Consider the following 11,606-nt stretch of genomic DNA (forward strand, 5'->3'; position numbering starts at 1 on the left):
GACCTGTTAAATCCGGGTGGTTTTTTTTAAGTTTATTTATTTATTTTGAAAGAGAGAGAAAGAAAGCAAGCACGAGCAGGGGAGGGGTAGAGAGAGAGGAAGGGAGAGGATCCCAAGCAGGCTCTGTACTGTCAGCACAGAGCCCAATGCAGGGCTCCGACCCATGAACTGCAAGATCATGACCTGAGCCAAAATCAAAAGCCAGACACTTAACTGACTGAGCCACTCAGGCACACCTAAATCTGATTTTTAGTTGTCTTTCTCAAATGCACTATCCCCATCTATGGAGAACACTGAACATAAGCTAACATTTCCTAAGTGACTGAGAGCTATCATGATAACAGTGATTGTAACAAGATTCACATGGGGCTGCAGATGCATGTGGAACAGCACCTGCTCCTACAAGCAGTCCTGGATGAGGGTTTCATTAAAGATGTTCTGTTGGCTGTGATCAATTAACATGGCTTTCTACAACATCCAACACAAGTAGAACTCCATGAGCCTTTACACACAACGAATGAGTCTCCGTTTCTTGAGCCCAGCTCATGTGCTTGGCAGAGTACAGCACATACAAATGCATGTCTCTGATTCCTGACACATCGTTTCACCAGGCAATGATCAGGGGAGCTGTACGGAGTTGTGATTTTCATTCCAACTCTAGCACTTCTTATCTAAGTGACCCAAGGTAACTGACAAAACCTATCTGAACATTTTGACTTTGTATTTCCTTCTGTAAAAGGTGGACAAAACAGCAAGTGTGTGTATATATATAAATCCACAGAATCTTGCTAATGTCTTAAAATTATGCCAAGGGACGCATGGGTGGCTTAGTCGGTTGAGCGTCCAACTTTGGTTCAGGTCATGATCTCACAGCTCATGAGTTCGAGCCCCATCTCGGGCTCTGTGCTGACAGGTTGGAGCCTGGAGCCTGCTTTGGATTCTTTGTCTCCCTCTCTCTCTGCCCCTAACCCACTCGCATCCTATCTCTGTCTCTCTCAAAAATAAATAAACATTAAAAAAATAAAATAAAATAAAATAATAAAACTATGCCAATATTGATTAAGTCTTCTCCCCCAAGTCTCAGTTTTCTCTAATGTAAAAGGATGACCAGATAGTTTTTTTGCAACGTCTGCTCTAGCAATAAAATCTTGTGATCCAAGAACTTCTACCTGTAGCCATGAGAGATTAATAGGATCTGGATTTACCTTCCTGCCATAAAACAACTAGGAAAATGGACAAATACATGAAACCACTGATTTCATACACTGGACAAGGAGCACAGGACTATAATACCTGAGAGACAGAGGAAACAAAGTGAGCCCTATGACTGCCTGGTTTTCTGCCAAAAGACATATCTCAGACCACAGAACAGGAAAGGACATCCCAGTCATGCAGGTCTAAGTGGAGGAGATAGAAGTAAGAATACAGGAAGTCTAAAGCAGGTAGAAATTCTGAAGAGGAGAGAGCTAAACAAAAAAATCTCCAGAAATCATAGCAAGAGTTCCCTTGAATTTTTGATGAATACTAACACACACTAGTATAGGTGATATTCCAGGAAGTTGGAAAAGAACAACCAGGGAACTGCGTACTGAATAGTTCCCAGAGTTCATATATAGCTGAGAAGAGTCTGAGTTACTCCCAGCCAGAGTGGAAAGCCCTCAAAGCATTCAGTAGAAACCTCAAAAGGGCCATACCTTAGCAGTGGAGTTAAACTATCCCTGTAGCAAAAGCTAATATAGACCTGCCCTAGCAAAGTTTTAAATTAGCTTTGTAAAATTAGCTTTGTAGCTTTCCTGCTTCTGTGGTCTGAGATATGTCTTTTGGCAGAAAACCAGGCAGTCATAGGGCTCACTTTGTTTCTTCCGTCTCTCAGGTATTATAGTCCTGTGTTCCTTGTCAGTGTATGAAATCAGTGGTTTTATATATTTGTCCATTTTCCTAGTTGTTTTATGGCAGGAAGGTAAATCCAGATCATTATTCGCTCAGAAAAAGCATCTGAAAAAATTCCACACTTCTTCATGATAAAAACACTCAACAAACTAGAAATAGAACTTCCTCAACTTGAAAAAGGGCATCTATAAAACACTCACAGCTAACATCATATTTAATGGTAAAAGGCTGAACGTTGCCCCTGAACAGGAACAAAATAAAGATGTCCACTCTCACCACTTCTATCCAGTATTGTCCTGGGGGTTCTAGCCAGGACAATTAGATACGAAAATGAAATAAAAGGCATTCAGATTGTAAAAAAAAAAAAAAAAAAAAAGTAAAACTATATTTGCAGATGACATAATCTTATATAAAGAAAAAACTAAAAACATATTAAAACTAAAAAACAAGTGCAGCAAGGTTGCAGGATACAAGATCAACATACAAAAATCAATTGCAATTAGAGTTTCAGTTTTACAAGATGAAAGAGTTCTGAAGGTGGATGGTGGTGATGGTAGTAAAACATTATGAATGTACTCACAAAAACCATTTACTTCTGCTTCCTGGCACTTGTTAGCGTTTTCAATTGTACTTACTTGTAATTTTTTGTTTAATGCTTGTCTATCTCCATGCCAAACTCCATGACAGAAAAACAATGTCTACTCATTCAATCCCTCTAATAGGTCCCTTCAAGGCCTGGCACACAGCAGGCACTCAAAGACTGAATGAATGAATGAACAAACGAACGAATAAACAAATGTCACCATCGTTTGCTTTTATAACAGTACATATAGCCTTGGCTAGCCTAAATCTAGGCTTCCAGACCAGCTTTACACACAGAAGTATTCAGGAAAAGAGAACAGCTTCAGCAGCAAAGATAGAGCCTCTCAGAACTAAGTGAATAAATGCAAGTGAGATCTGAGGATTTTTGCCTCAACCATGTTTTTTATCACATAAACATAAATAGTGTTCTGACTGGCTTGGCAATGTTCACAAATGGCCAAGCCTTTTCCCAAAATTCCAAGATACATGAAAGAAGCAAATACAAAAACAAATAAATATATAAATAATGAGGACAATGAAGTGCACAGATAAATTTCAGCAATTTAAATCAAAGATAGGAATAGCTGCTGGTGGAAAGGACTGAAGGCAACCACATCCCCCACTAGGTACAAACTGCAAACACAGCAGAAAAGAAAATCTGCAGTAAGGAGTAAGAAATAGAATATTCTTGCTCTCTTGGGGAGTAAACAACTAGTGACATGTCAATTCCAAGACTCCCTAAGGGCATCAATATAAACAATATGGTCACAACAATCTTCTTAATGCACATTATTCTTGGCCCTGAAATATTGAAGGGCTCTTCCCTGTCTCATCAATTCAATACAAACTCTTGAGTCTGGGACTACATATGAAGCCATCTGCTTTCTTCTCCACTTACATTTCCATTCTCTAAATATACTATATTTCTGGGGCACTGGGTGTCTCAGTTGGTTAAGCATGCGACTTCAGCTCAGGTCACAATCTCACAGTTTGTGGGTTCAAGCCCCACATCAGGATCTCTGCTATCAGTGTAGAGCCTGCTTCAGATCCTCTGTCCCCTTCTCTCTCTCTCTGCCCCTCCCCTGCTCTTACGCGCTCTCTTTCTCTCAAAAATAAACATTTAACATAAACATTTTAGGGGCGCCTGGGTGGCTCAGTCGGTTAAGCGTCCGACTTCGGCTCAGGTCACGATCTCGCGGATCTGTGAGTTTGAGCCCCGCATCGGGATCTGTGCTGACAGCTCAGAGCCTGGAGCCTGCTTTGGATTCTGCGTCTCCCTCTCTCTCTGCCCCTCCTCCACTCATGCTCTGTCTCTCTGTCAAAAATAAAATAAACATTAAAAAAATTTTTAAGGGGCGCCTGGGTGGCGCAGTCGGTTAAGCGGCCGACTTCAGCCAGGTCACGATCTCGCGTCTGTGAGTTCGAGCCCCGCGTCGGGCTCTGTGCTGACGGCTCGGAGCCTGGAGCCTGTTTCCAATTCTGTGTCTCCCTCTCTCTCTGCCCCTCCCCCGTTCATGCTCTGTGTCTCTCTGTCCCAAAAATAAATAAAAAACATTGAAAAAAAAAAAATTAAAAAAAAAAAAAATTTTAAATAAACATTTTAAAAAACTAAAAAAAAATACTCTATTTCTTTTTTTTTTTTTAAACGTTTATTTATTATTGAGACACAGAAAGACACAGAGCATAAGTAGGGGAAGAGCTGAGAGATGGAGAGACACAGAATCTGAAGCAGGCTCCAGGCCCTGAGCTGTCAGCACAGAGCCCGATGTGGGGCTCAAACTCACAAACCATGAGATCATGACCTGACCCAAAGCCAGACGCTTAACCGATTGAGCCACCCAGGTGCCCCCCAAAATACTCTATTTCTACTGAACCCTATTACTGCTGTTCCTCATTTTCTTCTGTGCTTTGCTTTCTTCTATCTGAAATGACCTTCCCTTACCAACTACTCTTGGCATTTACAAACGTCCATTCCCATCACTTCCAGGCCTTCCATATTTAAAATCTCTGCCTAAAGTAACCTCCCAGCAAGTGCCCATGATGCTTTCATTTTCTTAGAGCATGTTTCACTTTTTTGCCTTCTAAATTTCCACATACCTGCCAAGACTCATGGAGAGTTCTTTGGGGGCCTGAAGAAAAAATTATCTGTACTTCCCATTCCCATGCCAACAAAGTGCAAAACAGCTAAATATCTTCACAGAGGAGTTTTATTGAAAAGCCATATGGTCCACCATCAGCTCCTTTCTGGACAACTGGCCAGCCCCCACCTATCACTACTTCTACTTGTTATAAATTATTTGAGGGTTAGGATTGTGTGCACACCTAGACCCAACTGTCAAAAGAAAAAAGATACCCAGAGCAGGCACAGCTAGAAGTCAGTACCCAAGCAACAATACCCTGAATTCAAGTTTCCACAGAGCAGAAAACAAGAGCACAATGTCACACCATCATTTCTGTTTCATGGGTTTTTTGGTTAATTTGTAAAATATCACTATCTTAGAATCAAAAGAATAAGGTCCCCTTTTATGCTTGCAGAGCTAGCAGGAAAAAGTAAATAAAATCCAACAACAGTGAAACTATAAACATGCACAAGGTCTCTTGCTAATGCTATCTACCATAAGTATAATCCTTTGAAAAAAGTTGGGCAGTAAACATCAAGACCTATCCACATTTAACACAAGAATGTAATTCAAAATTAGACAAAATTCTAAGTGTATAAACGCACAATTTTACAAGGGAAAAACTAGACAGCCTAAACAGAGAAATCCTTAATTTTGATCTGTCAATAGAAAATATCACATGCAGCCATTAAAATAATAAATATGGGGGGCGCCTGGGTGGCGCAGTCGGTTAAGCGTCCGACTTCAGCCAGGTCACGATCTCGCGGTCCGTGAGTTTGAGCCCCGCGTCAGGCTCTGGGCTGGTGGCTCAGAGCCTGGAGCCTGTTTCCGATTCTGTGTCTCCCTCTCTCTGCACCTCCCCTGTTCATGCTCTGTCTCTCTCTGTCCCAAAAATAAATAAAAAACGTTGAAAAAAAAATTAAAAAAATAAAATAAAATAATAAATATGGGCTATTTTTGAAAAAAGCAATAAAGTGGAGTGCCTGTGTGGCTCAGATGTTTAAGCGTCTAGCTCAGCTTATGATTTCACAGTTCTTGAGTTTGAGCCCCGCTTCAGGCTCTGTGTCTCCCTCTCTCTCTGCCCCTCCCCTGCTCATGCTCTGTCTCTCTCTCAAAAATAAATATTAAAAAAAAATTAAAAGAAAAAAAGAAAAAAGTGGGGCACCTGGGTGGCTCAGTCAGTTAAGCGTCCAACTTCGGCTCAGGTCATGATCTTGTGGTTTGTGAGTTCAAACCCCACATTGGGCTCTGTGCTGACAGCTCAGAGCCTGCAGCCTGCTTCGAATTCTGTGTCTCCCTTTCTCTCTGCCCCTCCCCTGCTCATTCTCTGCCTCTGTCTCTCAAAAATAAATGTTAAAAAAATTTTTTTTTAAATCAAAAAGCAATAAAATGAATATAGCTAAAGACTAAAAAGGAGGCCTAAGAAATTAAAAAGCTAAAGGGTTAGTGTTATGGGCTGAATTATGTCCCCCTAAAATTCATATACTGAAGTCCTCATCTCAGGCACCTCAGAATGTGACTGTTAATTTGGAACTAGGGTCTTTATTAACACAAGGTGATTAGGGTGGGCCACTCCTATCAATCTGGCTGGTGTTCTTATAAAAAGAGATTAGGATACAGACAGGTACAAGGGAAGACTATGCAAAGACACCAAAAGACAGCCACCTACATGCCAAAAAGAAAGGCTTCAAAAGAAACCTTCATCTTGGATGTCTAGCCTCCAGAACAGTGAGAAAATAAATTTCAGTTGTTTAAATCAATGTGGTACTATGTTATGGCAGCCCTAGCAAACTAGTATAGTTAATGTGGCATGATTACAGGTAAAGACTTTTTCTTCTTCCAATTTCTTCTTAAAATATTTTACACCTGGTTTAACATCATGAATTCCCTCTACTGATGCTAATTTTCTCTTCTCTTATCCTATACATGGTTGTTTTGAACATAACTTCACAAAGGAAAGGGAGAGAGGATAGAAATTTTCAGCCTCATGATGCTGAAAAAATGCCAATACCATGATTTTTACTCCATGGCAAACCACTCTAAAGGAGTGGGTAACTATGAACTCCAGAAAGCCCAGTGTCCTGAGTATCAGGACATACATTCCTCCAAACAGAGATAAGAATTAACCAGCTCATCTTCTGGAGCACAACTGTCCACCAGGGAGGGGTCTGGCCTGTCCCTAATGCTGCAGTGCTATTTAAACACCACACTGAGTTAGCTAAGACACCTCCAGATTCTGGCAGTCTAACTGAAGAAAAGAGAGGCTATTTTAGGACATGGAAAAAGATTCTGATCAAAGCCTCCTGAGGGTGGGAAGAGAGATGGAAGGGCAAAGAATGCTGCCTACTTTTCAGCTCTGCTGGGAACTCTCCATGTCCCAGGGTTCGGGTCCATTAGTATGATACAGGCCAGGTAAGAAAAGGCAGGAACAGCTCACCCATATCCTGGATACGAGGAGTACAACCAGGCAGATCCAGGCAGAAGCTTCTTGGCAGGGGTGGCTTAATAACATTCTTAAGACAGATGAGAAAGAGGAAAGCAGAGCAAGACTAGCAGGCAAAAAGAAATCAGAGAGAGGGAGACTGGAAGCCAACCGTACAAGGAGAGTCCAGTGTAGACAAGACTCTCTTCTTGTCTATTTTGTTCCTCCCACCTTTCTCCCAAAGGGAGATGGCTGAGGACTGCATGGGACGTGATCCCTCTAGGACACAGATGGTGTCCTCAGAGGCAACCTGCAATCCTGAGAGTGGGCCTCAGGGCTATGGCTCTAGTCTTAGGCGCAGCCTAGCAGCAAAAGGTCAAAGCTTAGATATGGATAAGAGAATAGACACCCAGGAGTCTTGGGTTTGACTATCTGAATATGGCAGGAGTCTGGTCACCAGACCTGCGTTACAACAGTAGTTAGGGGGACTTGCAGCAAGTCTGACTTGATGCTGATCACCTGGGCAACCTCATTAAAACTGTTTCTTATTGGGGCACCTGGGTGGCTCAGTCAGTTGAGCGTCTGACTTCAGCTCAGGTCATGATCTTGCAGTTTGTGGATTCGAGCCCCACGTTGGGCTCTGTGCTGACAGCTCAGAGCCTGGAGCCTACTTTGGATTCTGTATCACCGCCTCTCTCACTCTCTGCCCCTCCCTTGCTTGCTCTCTGTATCTCCCAAAAATAAAATAAAAACATTAAAAAAAAAAAACAAACCTGTTTCTTATTGACCTGGCCTACCGAGCACATATTAATTAGCAGTAGATGCTCAACAAATGCTTTCTGAATGAAACAGTGAATTAAATAATTAAAAGAGAAGTAAAATCTACTTAGTAGCAATAGGCTAGGTTTCACAGCCTAGACTTGATGTAGGTGAGTGGGGTGAATAAACACCACTGTGGCATGTAGATAGACAAAGATAAGGAAAGTTATGTCATTAATGTGCCCCAAGTGCCATAAAACTATGTCAGGGCTGCCTGAATTACCAATGTCTAAAGTGAGATGTCAGGTCTAATTCATAAAACTTAGCCTTCCTCAGCTCAACCCTATCTGGACCAAGACCCATTAAGTCCTCTGCCTTCTCTTGGGTGGGGGGGAGGAAGAGAAAAAAAAAACAGAAACAAAAAAATGAGGGAGGTTTTTCAACATTCATCTCCCCACTTAAGTCCCCACCTTCATTATGCTGGTGGGTACTGAGAAATTCCTTTACTCTTAAGAACCTCAAGAAGATTTCCCTAGGAACACTGAAGGCTTATTGTCCATCGGTTTAAAGTCGTGGAATGTAGTAAGCAGCCATATGTTATAGGACTAAACAGTAACAACGACCCTCAGCATAATCAAGTCTTAAGATCCCAGATAAGAAAAGAAGAATCTACATATATGTGACGGAATCAGCCACCTACAGAAGCCTTCTCTAAGAAAGAAGTTATTTCAAGGTCCCCAAGACCACTCACACATATATAATCATACTCGTAGCTAAATTTTATTACAGTAAATTATATTACAGTGAATTTATCAGCAAAAGAAAAGGGCAGGTGGAATCTGGAGAAAACTGTGCATGGGCTTCTTCATGTTCTCTCCTTCCTGTAAAGGTATACACTAAGCATGCTCCCTTCTACAGCAGCAAACAATGTAGTGACCTGTGTGCTACATCTGTACCTAGGGAAGTCTAATAGAGACACAGCAGCCAAGGTTTTTATTGATAGACACAGGCACTGTCTGCCTAGCAACCATTAAAATCCCTAATTCTAAGAAAGAAAGGTGTTCAATATAAATCACATTAATTATACGAAGAGTCTAGGCACAGTGAACCACTCTTATCAATTAGGAAATGGAGGGAACAGTTCAAGTGCTAAGTTCCCAGATGTGAACCCAGGACTGACCTTGCAAGCAATCCCTTCTGCAGCCTCAGGCTTGCTCAGTTAACTCTTTTCAGATTTGTAAATGTTGCCAATGAGAATGAAGTATCTCCCAAACTAAGAGATGGTATTGGGGAGCTGACAATCTAAAAACTGCATTTTTTAAAAATGTTTATTTATTTATTTGGGGTGGGGGGGAGCACATGGGAGGAGCAGGAGAGAGGAAAGACAGAATTCCAAGCAGATCCCATGATGTCAGTACAGAATCCAATGCAAGGCTTGAACCCATGAACCGTGAGATCATGACCTGAGCCAAAACCAAGAGTCAGACACTTAACTAACTGAGCTTCCCAGGCATCCCTAAAAGCTGTATTAATTAGTTATAAAATATATTGTAATTTTGATGACTGAAGCAGTTACTATAAAATACAAAGCTAACAGCGTTGTAATTACAGAATGTTCTTGTAATTATCCAAAAAGGCCGAAGAAGGCCAGTTGAGCTTAAGGTGCATTTCTCAGAATTACTGAGAGGGAATAGGTCCCCTGCTAGAACTGCAGGACTGGGCTTTTTGGTTTTTTTTGATTCTTATGTTTATTTCTTTTTGAGAGAGAGAGAGAGAGAGAGAGAGAGAGAGAATCCAGAGCAGGATTCACGCTGCCAGTGCAAAGCCCAATGTGGGGCTCAAACCCATGAGCCATAAGATCATAACCTGAACAGGTCGGACGCTCAACTGATGAGCCACCCAGGCGCCCCTGCAGGACTGTCTTCTTAAAGATCACCCACTCCCCTGCAATCTCTTCTCTCTTCTTCAAGTCCAGCAAGCAAACTTCTGATAGGATTTTTGGTCCTCCTATCAAGAAGAGAATGTGCTGACTAGCTGGCATGAATTTTATTTGATAAGCCAGCACCGTGGTCCATCAGTCAGGCTCATCCAATGATAACAGTTCTTAATCATTAGGTATCCATGTGCCTGCCTTTATTTGTGTCATTTTGTTGATCCTCATAATACTCTTAACTAATACTGTCCTTATATTTTGAAGAGAAACCAAAGGATCATACTGGGGAACTGACCTACCCAGAGTCACACTCATGTAAGCAAACGATACAGGATTTAAATTCAGGTAGTCCTATCTCTAGAACTCATATTCTTTCCATTTTATTGAATTCCTCCTTCAGTCAGAAGTCAGGTTGGCATCAGTCTCCCAGGACCTGCTCACCCTGCGGTAAGTGAGAAATCAGGTTTAAGAACCCACAAAGCCAAGGAAGGAGTAGGTCACTATGACAGAGTGCCTAACACAGCATTTCAACTTCACCACTCACCAGAGCCACAAAACGACCCTGAACAGCAGCAGGCAGGTCTCCAGTCTCCCTACTCTTAGACAACACATCTCTTTCCATCTGCCAGGAAGATGTGTGAAAAAAGAATCCCATCCCTTCAGTGCTAATACACTTTAATGAGTCTCATCACACCATGGGGGGCGGAAAGAAAGCTGACATTTACTGTTCACCTATTCTGCCCAGGCACTTTATGCTTTGAACTCATTTACTCCTCAAGAACCACTTCATTTCACACATAAGGAAACAGGCTCTGAGAATTGAAGTAACTAGCCCAAGAGGACAAACAGTGACAGTGCGGGGACCAAACAGGTCTGACTCTGATATCTCTGTTCCTTCCAACATCTGAGCCACACCTTTGAGTCGCCTTTCACCTTTCTCCCAAGGAAAAGATACCCCCAGCATAAGTTGTCCTTTCTCCTCTGAAGGAATCCTGGGTTGTTCTCTGCCTATGACAGTTCATTACCCCTTCCTGGCCACTGTCCCTTCTTCACACACCATCTTTTACCCAGTCTAACGCTCCCTCTAGACTTCACGGAAAAACAATGCGCGGATTTGCATTTTAGAAAGCACTTTCAGATTTAGAAAGCACTTTCAGATTTACCATTCCACTTGCCCTTCACAATGATGTGAAGTGGGGAAAGCAGGTGAAAGCAACTTCATTTTATGAGAAAGAAATCTCTCCAAGGTCACGGAATAAAAAGCAGAGGAAGTCGGGAGCAGAGCCCCAGGTTTTGACCCTGGTCGTTTGCTCTTCCCACTGCTTCTCACTGCCTGCCGCCCCTGCCCCTGCGATGTCACAAGGTGCCCCCTCGGCTCAAACCCCAAACCCCGGCCAGTAGCTCAAGTCCCTCGTCCGCCACCCACCCGCAACGTCCCTACCTGCCCAAGTCCCTCCAATCTTCTCTCTTCACCAGGCCCATGGGCCTCCTCACCCCGCCGGCTCCCTCCCATCACATATCCCCTCCAGTCACAGGAAGCTCGAGACCCTCTCTCGATCTCCCATAGACCCTCGCCCCGCCTCCTCGCTTCGCCACCCTAGACCGCTTCTCCTGTCAGCTCGCGGCCCAGGCGGCCAAGGCTACCTTCTCCAACGATGCCGGTCTCTGCACGGCCAGGGAGCGGGCCAATGATAGGACCGTATTGAAATAGAAGCCCCGTGAAGCGCCGGAGCCGGAGCCAGAGCTGCCGCCGCCGCCGCCGCCGCCGCCTCCGCCGCCGCCGCCTCCGCCGCCTCCGCCGCCTCCTCCTCCCCGGGCCACGGCCGCCGCCATCATCGCGCGCGCGGCGGCGCTGCGGGCTGGCCTCCCGCACCCGCCTGCGAGCGACAGAACTCACGGC

The 11,606-nt window shown here is 43.4% G+C and overlaps 1 protein-coding gene across 1 annotated transcript in view; it reads right to left on the minus strand.

The window, feature by feature from the left end:
• PI4KA (phosphatidylinositol 4-kinase alpha) overlaps positions 1-11,557 on the minus strand; it is a 115,515-nt gene extending 103,958 nt beyond the window's left edge. The window contains exon 1 of the mRNA XM_058692882.1: positions 11,351-11,557. Within this exon, the coding sequence (XP_058548865.1) occupies positions 11,351-11,542 (192 nt within the window). The 5' untranslated portion in view covers positions 11,543-11,557. The remainder of the gene's footprint in view (positions 1-11,350) is intronic.
• Positions 11,558-11,606: the final 49 nt, after the last annotated feature.

Source organism: Neofelis nebulosa, chromosome 11 (genome assembly GCF_028018385.1).
Source record: "Neofelis nebulosa isolate mNeoNeb1 chromosome 11, mNeoNeb1.pri, whole genome shotgun sequence".
NCBI lineage: Eukaryota > Metazoa > Chordata > Mammalia > Carnivora > Felidae > Neofelis > Neofelis nebulosa.